The sequence below is a fragment of the Penicillium cataractarum genome (genome assembly GCF_028827025.1).
Source record: "Penicillium cataractarum strain IBT 29864 chromosome Unknown utg000005l, whole genome shotgun sequence".
Classification (NCBI taxonomy): domain Eukaryota; kingdom Fungi; phylum Ascomycota; class Eurotiomycetes; order Eurotiales; family Aspergillaceae; genus Penicillium; species Penicillium cataractarum.
Genome location: NW_026622741.1, coordinates 1293956 through 1308510, shown reverse-complemented (window position 1 = coordinate 1308510; position 14555 = coordinate 1293956). Strand labels below are relative to the sequence as shown.

Below are 14555 nucleotides of genomic sequence, written 5' to 3'. Positions count from 1 at the left end.
AAGCCTATATCATGTCTCTCCGGCTGTCTTTCGAAGACGTGGCCGGGGAGGTCTTTGATTCTCCCCACGCTGACCACCTCAAGTGTGGTATCCCGGTAGGAACATTCATTCCCGATTCCGAGCTTGCACCATCTCGCGCAACTGGCAAAGTCATCCTGCGTCACCGCCGTCTCGTGTTTTTTACCTTTGACGAGCTGGGTAATCCGAAATGGGAAGCCCGCGAGTTGAACTACCTCGGCGAGCCAATGAGCAAGGTGTGCCCAGGAGTCGTGTTTACTACCCGGAACTGCCGTGGAAATCGCAACACTGATCTGTTCTGCGAGTTCCGTGACATGGAGTTGGTCGAATTCGAGCGTGAGGCATTCAAGTTTCTCGCCGCGAAGCACCAGCTGGACGAAGAATGGAACTGGCCCACTTACGATATCATGCGAGCTGAGCCCTACCGCCGCTCACTGCGTCAAGTCCAACAGGAACGCTTGGAACAAGGTAACTACGCTGTGCCGACCTTCAACCACAATGGACTGGATGATGCCCGGCGCCGCGAGTCGTTTTTGAACCGCCTGGAAGGCATTGTCCAGTGGGAGATGGATAACAAATTCGCGATCAACACTCGATGGAACCACAAAAGTGTCGAGTACGCCCAGGAGCGCTTCCTGCTAGCCTCCCGAGCCGTGGACCTGTTCCAGAAACTTCTGCATGACACGCAGATTGCTTGTGCCTCGGATCTGAGCGACACCTCCTATGTCCCTCGAGTTGCTCATCAGCAGCAAAAAGAGGCCCCTGCCCCTGGCTCTCTTGGCTCGCCATTCGATATTCCAGAGGAGCCAGTCTGGTCTCCAGTCGGAGGTCAGCAAATTGCAGCTGCTTCTACTCCTGGCTCTGCTATCTCGCCATACCCCGTTCCACGAGCCCCGTTCTCGACCCCAGTCAGAATGAACGACCCGCAACACATGTCGACTCCCACTCCCAACAGAAATATTCGACGTATGTCTGGAATGGATTGCGCGCCTGACGATCACCTGCCACCGAGTAGACAAACCGGCCAGCTACCCCCCGAACCAACCACGCCTACTCATACCCAGTCCATGAACTTCGACGCAGGAGCGCAGGCTGGTGAAGTTCCATGGTACCCCCGCATGGCGTCAACACTCAGATACCTGTCGGTCAGCAGTACCCTCAAATCACCCAAGGAAATGAGGGGACCGCTCAACCATGGGAGGCTGGCCATCCTAGCCCCGGATATTCCGAGGCCTCGACGATCATCCTGCCGCATGTGCTGGTGAATGAGGGCACCATTAACCCTCACATGGTTGAGAACAACCCTGGCCCAGGGAATGGTGGGTCTCACGTACAACGTGTGATCGTTCCCATCGATGCAAATGAGCGCATTTGCATTGATGTCTCTCGGGAGTTTGTGCCAACTCCCACCAATGTGTATCCGGGGCCCTCTATCTACTGAGTGGCTTCAATACGGGCGTTGTGAGAGTTTGAGAGTCTGGTGGAAATATGGGACATTCATGATCTGGGATCGAGAAGACATGAAGGTGTATGACAATTTCGACATATTTTCAGAGACCATGTGGAGGATTTTTATGTTAGAAGTCATGTGTTAGATGTCGGAATGTATTATTCTCTTTACAATTTCTGGGTTCGTAGTTATAAAAGATTATCTGTAGGAATTGTGTAGAGTTGAAAGAAACACTATGTCTGTGGATATACAAACGCCCAGTGCGTCGCTCAAGAAATGTTGGTAGAGCAGTATCTCACGTCGCATTATCCGCCTTGGACATACAAAAACAAACTTATCAAGGCACTTGATTCTGGGGTTTCTGATCTTCGTATAGCGCAAACTGCCTTTGCGCAAGCCTCTTGGTAACAACAAGATTAGTACAGAACTGAAATATGCCAACAACACCCGCTAATAGTACCCCGATCAACGGCCCCAGTATTGCAAAAACAGTGAAGCCCCACGACGCATTTTGAAAAGATGTATTCTCCCCCAGACGGCTAGTTGCTAACCCAACCTGCATCGCAGTCAACACCAGTGCAATGTAGATGGTTGCCGCAGTTAGTGGCCCCAGGTAATCACGGAATAGCTCCCCATATGTTTGATAAGTGAATTGATACCCTCGCAAGGGACTTCCATATCGAAAAGCATAAATTTTGTTGAGTTGTGACAGTCTCAATTCACCGTAGAGATATCGGGGGTTGATGTTACTCGGGTTGGTGACTCCATTGTCAAGGAGTTGGTGGACGAATCGGAGCCACTTCTCCCAGGTCATGTCCTTTGGAAGTAGGTGATGGTTTTGAGCGATGGTGAGATCACATTCAAACCGTATCAGAGCAATATAGGAGTAGAGGAGTCCAAGGGCACACTTGTGGATGTCCTTTGTACATTTTGTGGCTCGGTCTGGTGCGACATGATTGCTTTGTGCGGGTGCACAGCATGGGCCGTCGCAGGTAATCAAATTTGTGGCCCAGAAATCGGTATCTAGAAGATACCGTGGCAGAGGTTTGATATGGAGGCTTTGAGGACGTTCCCAGACTAGGTGCATGTCAATTCTCTGGTCGACGACAATCTCACGGGATGTAGCGAGCTGATAATTCAGGGGCTTGGGAGGCATTGGTTGGCCAGCCAGCCATAGGTATTGATGGATGTGATTGAGTCTGTCCACACATAGATCTTTCTTCAAGAAGCTTGGGATATCCTCTGTAGGACGAATGAGTAGATATTGAGATGTCTGGGAGGAGGCTGGTAAAAGACGTGATGCGGGGTCGAGCTCATGGTTGGAACTGAAGGTCTCCTTGCTGAAAGGCAAGCCTGGTGACATTGAAAAAGAGGATAGCCAGCTTTGCATTCAATGCTGGACAGTTGCTAGTTGGAGTGTTGAACAAAAGACTGGCAAAGAATAGTGTGCTGACTGCTGGTGGCTGGAGATGCTTTCTTAGTGCTTAACACGTGCTTAGCCGCTTATGAATACGAGACCTCAAAATTCCAATAAAGAAGCATACGAGACATTTCAGTACTTTGTGTATAAACCATGGATCTTCGATATGTGGTGATATGTTGTCTACCTAACTATAGATGGCCACTTACTAAGATGCTATCTGACATGGCAGCCTCAGGCTATAGGACCGTTCAGCCATAGAGCAAGCAGTGTAACCTTATGCAGAGAAAACACGGGAGATTGTGGTTACAGACTGATTAAGCTTGATTTCATGACTAAGAATTCAAAAACTTCTTTCACGATTTTGTTGAGTAGAGGAGCATATGGTCATCTTCGATGATTCTGGGTCTCTCGTTCTCCTCGACCGCGGGGTACCCGCGGAATGTCCGTGGATGCCACCAAGCCTCGCCACTATCCGCTTTCCGAATGACACCGTGCTCAAAAGGGGCGAATGAAGCAGGCCAACGACATCAGATAAAGGCCACATGCAGGTCAATTTCCATCAGCACACTCCACTTTTACGAGGCTTTGGGTGTGACTCAGGCTGTTCATCCGACGCCAAAAAGGCTTATCAATCAGGCATCACCACTTCGGGGCTTGGCATTTCTGCCAAAAGGGGTAACTCCGAGACCGGACAACTTCTTTTCTCGTGTTAACTCCCGGACTCGTTGCATAGAAAGTCCAACTTTCGCCCTCTTCAACGCGATTCTAGACATTTTCTGTCTTTAAATGCTGTCGTTGAGTTGTTGAGATTCATCAAAACCGCATCGCTACACACCACCGACTGCGAGTCTCCCAAAAAGGATATTACTGCGAGATTGCGTCAGCAAGGCTTTACGCGAGTCCAAGAGCAACTTATACGCACACATCCTCGAAAGAAATGCATCTTCGCTTCTCATGAGACGAGGTTCTCTTTTACAAATACAGAAATTATCACAATGAGCGATTACCACGATTCCTTGCCTCAAGATGAGGCCACCGACTCCGGCAGGGTCATTCAGAGGCGGCGTCGACCCCCACTATCCTGTACCGAATGTCGACGACGCAAGTTAAAGTGCGATCGATCACTTCCATGCGGGCAATGCGTCCGGTCAAAAACGGCAGACTCCTGTGTCTTTGTTGGCCCTCAGCCGGGAGAGACATCGGGATCCTCACAGCGCATGTCGCCCCCCGTTTCTCGCATGCGACTACCCAGCGGTTCGGACGAGCAACCAGGCAGCACGGGTGGCATGTTTGTTTTTGACTCAAAAATGGGTCCCAAGACTACTTCAAATCGTGTCTCCAAGCGTGGCCATCAAGATGAGCTTCATGAGCTTCGCCAGCGACTACGCACCTTGGAGCATGCATTGGCAAAGCCTGGCGCTACCCTTCAAACCCCTGAGACCTCCATTTACGATACCTTCTCCGAGGTTACAACTTCTCAAAATAGCGTCGAGGGCGCTGGAGTTGATGATCGGGTAAGATTCTTGCCTGACTGTAGCTTCCGAGGCAAAAAGGGCAAGACGAGATACTTCGGTCGCAGCCATTACAGCACAACAGTATCATTCGTAAGTTTACCCCACAAAATTTGGATATATGAGCAATTTACTAACCCAAGTTATAGTTTCAAGATATCGGCACATTTATGCGTCGCAGCCACAAGAATGTCAAGGACAAAGAGTATAGCGAGATGAAAAAGTTCAAGTGTGAGATGTGGTCGCGTGAAAGTCAGGAACACCAGCGAGCCTTTCGAGAGCAGGCTTTCAAGCTCGACGAGATGGTGCCATCGCGAACCGTTGCCGACAGGCTGCTTCAACTCTATCTGGACACATTCGAGACCACCTATCGAATTCTGCATGTTCCAACTTTCCTGAAACAATATGCCGATTACTGGGCTAATCCCCAAAAGCCAGACATGGCCTTTGTTGCGCAGCTACTGGCAGTCATGGCGGCAGGCAGCCGGTTCTACTCGCAATCCCCAGAACACGATGAGAGGGACACTTATCAAAAGCCGGCAATGAAGTGGATCATGGCAGTCCAGTCTTACATTTCTTGCACTTTTGTCAGTCCTGATATTAATTTCAAGATGATCCAGACACAGACTCTTCTCCTTGTCGCTCGACTTGCAATTGCCAGCGATGGCGACGTTGCCTGGGCTTCATCGGGCTCTCTTATTCGTTCCGCGATGACCATGGGACTGCACCGTGACCCAACACGCTTTCGTAAAGCGGTCACGCCATTCTGGTCAGAGCTTCGACGTCGATTGTGGACAACGATTGTGGAGATCGATCTGAAGATCTCTCTTGATCGTGGCGTTCCCCCGTCAGTCGATTTGGATGAGTGCGATTGCGACGCTCCATCCAACTGGGATGACTCTGAATTATATGAAACCATGGAGAATAACCCAGCACCTTTGAGTACTGCAAGATACACCCGCAGCTTCTACCAATGCTTGCTTTCGAAAACATTGGAGCTTCGATATCGGGTCGCGAAGAAAATCAATACCTTACGGTTCGACTTATCATACGACGAGACTCTCCGAATAAGCGAGGATCTGTGTCGGTCAATGAAAACCGCATCCGATCTATTTGAAGACAATGCAAATGGAATCAATCCTTCCGATGCCGCCCGCCACCGATTTGCTCAGTCTCTGCACCTGTTTATAATGCGCAAGTTCCTACTTGCCCTCCACAGACCTTTCTGTCTGAGCGTTGTGCGACTACCGAAATGCTCTTACTCTCGAAAGGTCTGCCTCGAAAAATCTCTAGAGATTCTATCGCAGATGGAGCTTCCTACCCCTTCCGACCCAATTCTTTACCCCCACATCACACAATTAGGAAGTGGTATGTTCTGCGATGAAACCTTCCACGCAGCTATTACGGTTTGTGTGGAGTTATCCCTCCAAGCTCAAGAAATGAGCCAAGCATCCGGTCCAGCAATGGAAGGAATGAACACGAGCGTGTTACTCAGCATGGTACAATCACAGCAAAACGTGATGCTACAAGCAGTTGAGCGCAGCCTTGACGACTTCGGACGAAGAGTCGGTAGTGGCACTGGCAAAGGTAGCAAGCCATACTTCTTCTTAAGTCTGATTCTGGCATCCGTCAAGTCTCGCATCAAGGGAGAAGATCCCTTCTGTATGATTGAGGCAGCATCCAAGCGATCCGTTCGGGTCGGCCGAGGCATCGTGAGCGGCCTTTCATTTGACGAGGCGTTGGCGAGTGCGGACCGACCGCCTCCACAGGTGAGCTTCCCATTCTCTTCTTCTTACGAAGAAGCTTTGCTTATGTGGAATTATCAGCCTGCTATTTCTCTGGATGGTCCAATTGAGACCACTCCTCTCTCTGTATCTTCTATTGATTTTGATTTCCCTTCTTTGTTGTCTGCGGACTTTGGTGATTTTGCAGTAAGTTCTACATTCTGATTTGGAGTTGGGGATCGTTGTGCTAACTATTGTAGCCGCTTGATTTGGGGGGTTGGTTTGACGGTTTGGATACTGGTGGCGCGGAGCTCTGGGACAACAACCTTTTTACGGACTTGCCGCAAATTTAATGAGGATATCCTATTGGCTTTTTGAGGAAGGGCGTGTTTGGAGGGAAAAGCATCTGTGTTAATACATAATCTCCGCTACAATGATACCCAAATGATCTCTGCTTCTCATCAAGATGAGCTTTCTTTCTTAGCATTAGCATGTAAAACGACCGATATCTCTATATAGTAACTGGTCTCTAAAAAGTCACCGTAAGATTATCCACGTATACACGTAGTAGTAATTGTGAAGACGTAGAGTGGAACGTGGGCTAGTTGTTCTCGTTATGAGGGATTTTGGAAGGACTTATAAGAATGAAGCGACTGTAAGGCCAGCAAGTCACACAATGAAGGGCAGTAGTGAAGACCCACTTTCGATGTTAACAGTACTGCTTGCTTCAATTTTTAATTATTGAAATAGAGGAGTACACAATATTTGGAAGTTTTTGACGCCATTCTTGTATCCAGATAAGATCGACAGCCAAACGACGATTTCCCCCAGAACCACTATTTCCAGAAAGCATTTACATCGACTTGGCACTGTCACAACATAGCTCTCCAGCGCAGAACAATTATTATCCAACGTATGTTTGGCACAATTCGAAGCATTCTAATCGCTTGACACGCCATCATCCCTTGATACAGGCAGAACATTCTAGCCCTGAATTGTTGATAGGGGTGATAAGGTCGGCGGCATTGCCGATCCGTGCATACGGCGGGTCGGCAGGCATGAACTACTGCTTATGGTAGCTTTGATTGGCTCGATTATGGCGAGCTGCGCAAGGATGAGTGGAGAAAATTGTACCAAGCTTCTTAGGCACAGTTGATCCTTCAGAAACGGGGTTGTGGTGGCTGGTTGTAGATGCAATTATTGTAGCACTGCATGTTTGCTACTATCTTGGATTTTGCACTGCGTACAACCGTACAGTAGCTGCTGGAGTATTTCCTTGAGTCTTGGTTGAATTTTCAGTGCTTTAATTATTTTGGAAGACTGCCCCATTTATGATCAATCGCCCTTTATCTTATAGTACAATGAGCTTCAGGAGGGATTCCATCTGTATGGCAAGGTGTATGGCGTAAATAGTAGGTCGAGGTTTGCTTCAACTGTTATCTGTGATACGTCACAAGCTCAGTAGTACCCCTGGGCCTTGCAGGAAGGGATATCTAAGCCCGAGCTTCCGTGTCATCTTATCATGGCAGGAGACTTCGTCAATGGGTTCCTAAGAAGGGCGCAAACATTCCTTCGAGTCAGAGCTGAATCATACTGGCATTTGCACAACTTATCCAGCTACTGACCCGAACTGTCCGAGCTTCGACCCCTCTCATCGATGTCTCATTGCGAAGACTTGACCTCTCGGATCAACCCAAGCTGATTTAGAGTCATGCTCTTTGAAAAGGTTATTCACACGTGTCATTGATACCTCGCGACTCGCGAGACAGGATGCTTCATCCAATCCTCGACATTAGCGGTTTCAATGTCGCTACTACGTTCGCTGGTTAGAAACCAAGGTCCCTTATTCAAATACTTGCCAAGATACTGACTTCAGCCAGGCATATTCCTACTTGGTTTTGGGTTCATCTCGTTGAAGATTAAGCAACGATGGTACCTTGGAGAAGCATGTATGTATTTCATTCCGCTTGTGCGACCGCCACTAATGATTAGCAGTGCCTGCATTTATTTTCGGTGTTTTACTTGGCCCGTTCACCACAAATCTGATACGTGTGAGCGGATGGAGCAATGGAGGTGATGGGGAGGATGTCGGAGGCGTCGCCTATGTACGTCTCCCCACAGGTTCATTCGACTGGAAGACCTAAAATCTAACAAATGCAGGCATTGGCGCGTCTGGTCCTCGGGATTCAGATGATCAAAGTCGGATACGAGCTGCCGAAGCGATATCTACGTCGGCGCCTGGTTGAGCTAACCATTTGCCTACTCCCATTAATGGCAATACAATGGCTAGCTACATCAGCATGCATCAAGTTGATGATCCCCCATTTAACTTTCGTATGGCCCATCTACCGCTTCCTCAGAAGTGATGGTCGCTAACAAGTTATCTTACAGTTGACAGCTTGTATCATCGGATCCTGTGTCATCTGTATAGACCCCGTCTTGTCTCAAGCGATCGCAAAGGGCCCCTTTGCGGATAAATATGTTCGACGACACCTTCGAGAATTTATTTCGGCAGAAGCGGGTGGAAATGACGGATTCGGATTTCCTTTCCTTTTACTCTCGATTGCGCTACTGCGGTACGATGAAGCCCCGGAAAACGGCGCGGGGCCGATGAGACGTGATTGGATCGGAGAGACCGATGCTGGTCGGTTTGGCGGCGACGTTGGTCGTGCATTAGCTCATTGGGCAGTGGAAGGGGTTTTGTACATGATAATGATGGGCTCGGGGTATGGTCTATTCGCAGGATTTGTCGGTCGGAAAGGCTTGAATCTGGCTTCCAACAGGTATGTTCCTCGCTCATCCTTAACTGGAAGGACAAGTGTATTGACACAAACTCAGAAGATGGATCGATAAGGAGAGTTTTGTGTTATTTCCAGTTGCCCTTGGAGTAAGTGAATTTACAAATCTTCCCGATTCCTTCTGTCGTTTAACTACTTTACTACGGACGCTAATTTCGACTAGCTGTTCATCGTTGGCACTTGTGGCTGCTTTGGAACTGACGAGACCCTCGCTTGTTTTATCGCGGGATGCACGTTGAATTGGGACGGGTTGTACCATTCCGAAATCGAGGCAAGACATGATTCGTTCAACTCCTCTATTGAGACGGTGCTAAATTTCGGCACGTTCGTCTTTCTTGGAGCCGTTATGCCGTGGGATCAGCTCCATATGCCCCATGTAACCGGAATTACGGTTGCGCGATTGGTCACATTGGGCATACTGATTGTATTGTTCCGACGAATCCCTGCCATAATGCTTGGCTATCGGTTCATGCCGAAGGTCTGCAGGGATTGGAAGGAAGCTCTATTTATGGGCTACTTCGCCCCGATAGGTGAGTCTAAACTAGTTTCAACCGTTGCAACGTTGGCTCACTGTGGATACAAAGGCATTGGAGCAATTTCTTACGTTGAATATGCGCGCCGACTGCTTCCAGATCCCGGGCAAAGCGACGCCGAGATTAATGATTTGACCGCAGCCATGATTCCAGGTAGGACCGTGTTCGAGTCTCAATTATAAAACGTTACTAATTTAGCCATTTAAGTGGTCTACTGGCTAGTTTTCTTCTCGATTGTCGTCCACGGCCTTTCAATCCCAGTGTTGAACATTATCTACAAATGGCTACGGGTCCCTGTTATCCACGACCACCCTGTGGAGATTTTGTTGTTATCGGAGAATGAGCCCCTACCCAATAACAGTGTCGTGAATCGGCAAGCCCACCACGTCACAGTAAACAATCGCTTTTCCTGCATCTCCAATCACACCGAAGGGTCGGAGCTCGGTAATAGTCACCAGGAAGACTCGGACACTATCAGAATGATTTTGCGATCGAGTAACCAGGGCCGAGACACTTGTTCTCTAGCGCGAAGCTCAACAAAGGGGTCCTCACGCCAAGTTGAGCAGATCGAAGCTGGAGAAATGGTTTGACTTGGCTTCACGTTGTACATATTCCCCATATATCGGAGGGAAGTCCAGTCAGGCTCAATTACGTAATAATTCAAGTGCAAACTTGAATGCAAGACCGAAGTCAAATGCCCAAGCTATGCGATTACAATTTGGAATTACCTTGATTCAGTGCATTCAAATCAATAAAAACCGGTCGTATTCGTAGCTAAAGGATTATTGACACCATTATTCAATGTCTAGATTTTCATCCAGCTGATGCGCTGTCCCTTAGTTGCCATTGGATAATATCTCCATCAAACCGTAGTCGTGCGATCGGGATATCTTCGATCGAGTGCATAGCCAAGTCCTACCGAACAAGCTAGCCTTTCCCAAAGCGATACTTGACCGACAAAACTAAGTTTATTATCCTCGGCCAACCACAAACACACTTGCACTTGACCCGACGATCGCGTCGCCCACAGTTTTGGTACCAACATGCAGATACTTAAATTGTAACCGGGCCCGCCCCTGACGAAATAGTGAGGGGTTCGCAAACAAAAGTCCAACCTGATAACTATGTTGTAAGTACGTGTCATTCGGGAAATATTGTGGAGAAATTTTTGCTAATTTAACAGGTCGTTGCTGACAACACTCGGGTTGCGCGCTGCTCCAGGGGGGCAGGTCCCTAACCACGCCGCGAGCTTGCTCTTGGCGAACTGGTTCATCGCATATGTCTGGATGAGCACCCGCTTCAAAAAGATTTCCTTGGGAATTGACAATAATGTGGCACCTCGCGAGGACTTGGCAATTTTGGGCGAAGCTGCGGTGAAATCCGGCAAACTTAGCAGAAGCATTCTCAACAGACTCAAGCGAGAGGAAGCAGCGCATGCGAATGCTATTGAGCATTTCCCTGTGTTTGTAGCAGCTAGTACGTCTAACTATTCATTTTCCTCGTATACCTACATAAGAAGTTAACCTCAACCAGCTCTGATCGCAGTGTACGCCGGAGTTCCCAACCAGACCGTCAACACATTCGGTGTCTGGTATACGGTTTCAAGAATCGCATTCAGCATCTGTTACTCATATATCGAGACCCCAGCTTTGAGCTATCTCCGCTCTGCGGCATGGTGGTCTAGCAACATCAGCTGCGTCACTGGATTGATTGCGGCAGCGAAGAAACTATAATTGGCCCGGTCGGGAAGCATTGACAATCTGTATATATATCCCCTCGATGCCTCTTGAATAAATTTGGAAGCATCACCTTCGGGAGTCTTGCCAAAGTCTAATTTCTTCTTCTTTATTTTTTGGAGGTGGTATGGTGGAATATATATCTGCGCACCTTGGATTGAAAACAAAGCAGGCACACAAACACCCTCAAACACCAGGTATCTACGTATACACAAGCATCAAATTCCAGTTCAAGGCATTTAAAATCCACCGCTTTGTGGAAATCATCCAAGTTACTATGATCAACCTGACTGAGCTAGGTAGATAGACAGCCGCATACACGGAGTACCTGATATAGAAGGTGCTACTAACAGGTGACGAAGATATCGAAGATACCGAGGATTCGTGAAAGGAGCAGAAAAATGAACCCAATTTGAAGACATCTGATTGCTTATGGAGTTCAAGGATCTTTAACCCCCACGCTGTAGCCTTGAATGAACCGAGCCGGGCCTCCGCACGACGCATCCTGCCACAGACTAACAGCGTGGGGGGATCGTCGGACAACTTCCAGCTATCCCCCATATTCTGCTCCAGATCTCACACTCGCATGAAAGGGCGCACACTTGGCTGTACGGGTTTTATTGCTGATAAGGGTATAGTCGCTGCTAGCATATATCATACTGTGCATCGGACAGTTTCACAGACCTCTTCCAAGATCATTCTCAGTATGTATTATATCTCGTGTCTTGGTCTTGGATGGGAGTAATTGACGGGAAGACTTGTTCAGTACGAGCGATAAAACCGTGTCTAGGCTCTGGTGAAATGTGAAGTGACGACTGCCTCCATGAGTCTCAAACCCTCGGCCGGGCCAAGTCCGAGTTTCACAAGGCTGCTGTGGGGAATGACTCCTGGATGGTATGCACCCCCACGCCTTCCTGGCATATCCCCAGCCTTGGCACCCCCGCAAAGATCCCATTTCCTCTAGTCTTGAGTCTGACTGGCAGAGAGTGAAGTGATCTTCTCAGATTTGGGACATATTTTGTCTAGATATGCACCTGACATCCCTTTCATGTCCCCCGCGTACTCGGAACTGCTATTCTTGGGAGAAGACATGGGTCTTACAGGAAGGCCGAAGGCGTGGGGATCGACTGGTATATAAAGGAACTTGCCGGGTCCCAAATTTTAGATCTTGAACTAGCCAACCTTTCTAGGAACACTTGTTACTTGCCAGGACATTCTCATGGCTAACAAAGAGAGCAATCCCCCGAAGGAGATTGAATATGTTGTTGATGAAAATGGCAAATCAAATGGTAGTCCATCAGCGATGCCATCCTCGTTGGCCGTTCTGTCCGAGGTCGAACTTACCAAGATCGGGCGTCGAGCAACGCTGAAGCTAGACGCCCGGATCATGCCATGCATGGTGTTGATGTATATCATGAACTACCTCGACCGACAGAACATTGCTGCTGCCAAATTAGCTCAAATCGACCAAGATCTCAACATGACAGACGTGCAGTACCAAACCTGCGTCAGCATCCTGTTTGTCGGCTACAGTACGTTCGAGGTTGGTCTGAAATCGAGCTGAACCATGGCTAATCATGGTATCTTTAGTCCTCATGCAAGTCCCGTCAAATCTCGTCGTGGGCAAAATCAGGTTTCCAGGTGTCTACATCTGTGTCTCAATGGCCCTTTGGGGCGTCCTTTCCGCCTGTACAGCCGCTGTCCACAACTCTTCCGGCCTCATGGCATCTCGTTTCTTCCTTGGATTCGTGGAGGCAGTCTTCTTCCCCGGAGCGCTTTTCTACATGTCATTGTTCTACACCAAAAAGCAGTATGCGATGCGAACAGCCATCCTGTACTCTGGCTCCCAGATTGGTAACGCCTTTGGCGGCCTGTTCGCTGTCGCAATCCTAAAACTGGATGGAAAGCATGGGCTTGAGGGCTGGCGATGGGTGAGCATTCCTTGACTCTAAAATCTCAGCTGGCACTTGTCTTAACGCCAACCTACAGCTTTTTCTGATCGAAGGTGTTGCCACGGTTGGTATAGCTATTATCCTTGCATTTATCCTGCCCAACTCGTTGAAGTCTATTACTGGACTGAGCAAGTTAGAGCATGAGTACTTACTGTGGAGCTTCGAGGAGGATAATGGCCAGCAAGATAACGCTGATGAGGCCAGCGTGCAAAAGGGCGTAATGATGGCCGTGACAGACCCGAAGACATGGTTTTTCATGGGCACTCTTTATTGCGTTTGTACTCCAATTCTCTCATGCCCTCATGTTTAGAGACTGACGAAAATAGATCTACATTGCGGGTGCCGTGACCAACTTCTTCCCTTCAGTGGTTGCCACTCTTGGATACTCCCGAAACAAAACATATGGCCTTACTGCGGTTAGTATCCCCCCAGCATGTGTTAGAACCTTTTCAATTACTCATGCGGATACTCTACAGCCACCATATATGCTCTGCGTTTTTGCTATGATTCTGAATGGTTTCCACTCGGACAAGGTATGTGACTAGATACGCGGCCAGAAACTCGATCTAATGAGGCATCAGAAACAAGAGCGCTACTGGCATATCGTCGGCCCGATGGTTATCTGTCTTGTGGCTAACATAATAGCTGTCTCGACGCTGAACACGGCGGCACGATGTAAGTCTCCAGTTCGATTAAAAGTGCCAATAATGCAAAGTCACTGACCATCACTACGATGTAGATGTTGCCATGATGTTGATGCCAGGATCGTTCTACTCGGCAGCTATCGTTCTTCTATCATGGGTAGCTGGCACTCTATCGCAACCGTCCATTAAGCGTGCCTCGGCTATTGCTTTGATCAATGCAGTCTGCAATACTCCAAATGGTGCGTTTAAGAAAATCCCTCTTACTTCCCATACTAATAATCCATGATTAGTATGGGCCTCCTACCTTTACTACTCCTCGCCAAGATATCTGGCAGCCTTTTTGGTCAATCTAGCCGCTTCCGTCTTGGCTATTATCCTGGCCACCGTAACTCGAGTTTACTTGCAGCGTCAAAACAAGAAGCTTGAGCGTGGCCAAGATGTGGGGCGAAATGGCCCAACCCCAGCCCAGATTGCTGTTGGATTCCGCTATGTGGTTTAGGCTTTCTAGGGAGCTGATTGAATAGCGTTGGGAATACCAACGGATCTTGAATTCGCACCTGTATGCTGTTCAGCGCACATATGTATACAGTGAAAGATTAAAACCTAGTTATCGGACGGTCTGTGCATCAGATCAAGGACTCAGAACATATAGTAAATCGACTCTCCTTTTTTACTATACGAGCTCAATTATTGCAGATTAATAAGTGACCGGCAAATAGTTAACTTATAAAAGATCGTCATTGGTAATTGAGGCTATACTTGACAC

The 14555-nt window shown here is 48.3% G+C and overlaps 6 protein-coding genes across 6 annotated transcripts; 5 read left to right on the top strand and 1 right to left on the bottom strand.

Annotated features, from left to right (window-relative positions):
- Window positions 1-11: 11 nt before the first annotated feature.
- Window positions 12-1283, top strand: N7496_006181 (uncharacterized protein; the record flags this gene model as incomplete). Its single annotated transcript, XM_056699110.1, has 1 exon — window positions 12-1283. One exon carries the CDS (start codon window positions 12-14, stop codon window positions 1281-1283), a length of 1272 nt encoding a protein of 423 aa, XP_056554523.1.
- A 522-nt stretch (window positions 1284-1805) lies between these two features.
- N7496_006180 (uncharacterized protein) lies at window positions 1806-2831 on the bottom strand (the record flags this gene model as incomplete). Its single annotated transcript, XM_056699109.1, has 1 exon — window positions 1806-2831. The coding sequence occupies one exon, from the start codon at window positions 2829-2831 to the stop codon at window positions 1806-1808; it is 1026 nt and encodes a 341-aa protein (XP_056554522.1).
- A 1055-nt stretch (window positions 2832-3886) lies between these two features.
- N7496_006179 (uncharacterized protein) lies at window positions 3887-6479 on the top strand (the record flags this gene model as incomplete). Its single annotated transcript, XM_056699108.1, has 3 exons — window positions 3887-4495; window positions 4552-6333; window positions 6387-6479. The coding sequence occupies 3 exons, from the start codon at window positions 3887-3889 to the stop codon at window positions 6477-6479; spliced, it is 2484 nt and encodes an 827-aa protein (XP_056554521.1).
- Window positions 6480-7896: 1417 nt separating this feature from the next.
- On the top strand, window positions 7897-10047 carry N7496_006178 (putative plasma membrane antiporter; the record flags this gene model as incomplete). Its single annotated transcript, XM_056699107.1, has 9 exons — window positions 7897-7951; window positions 8007-8075; window positions 8122-8231; window positions 8287-8460; window positions 8518-8909; window positions 8965-9013; window positions 9088-9454; window positions 9509-9610; window positions 9665-10047. 9 exons carry the CDS (start codon window positions 7897-7899, stop codon window positions 10045-10047), a joined length of 1701 nt encoding a protein of 566 aa, XP_056554520.1.
- Window positions 10048-10581: 534 nt separating this feature from the next.
- Window positions 10582-11190, top strand: N7496_006177 (MAPEG family protein; the record flags this gene model as incomplete). Its single annotated transcript, XM_056699106.1, has 3 exons — window positions 10582-10586; window positions 10641-10933; window positions 10991-11190. The coding sequence occupies 3 exons, from the start codon at window positions 10582-10584 to the stop codon at window positions 11188-11190; spliced, it is 498 nt and encodes a 165-aa protein (XP_056554519.1).
- Window positions 11191-12412: 1222 nt separating this feature from the next.
- N7496_006176 (uncharacterized protein) lies at window positions 12413-14288 on the top strand (the record flags this gene model as incomplete). The annotated part of the gene is given in 7 exon segments (XM_056699105.1): window positions 12413-12725; window positions 12784-13124; window positions 13183-13419; window positions 13472-13678; window positions 13691-13820; window positions 13861-14028; window positions 14080-14288. The coding sequence occupies 7 exon segments, from the start codon at window positions 12413-12415 to the stop codon at window positions 14286-14288; spliced, it is 1605 nt and encodes a 534-aa protein (XP_056554518.1).
- Between the last annotated feature and the right edge of the window lie 267 nt (window positions 14289-14555).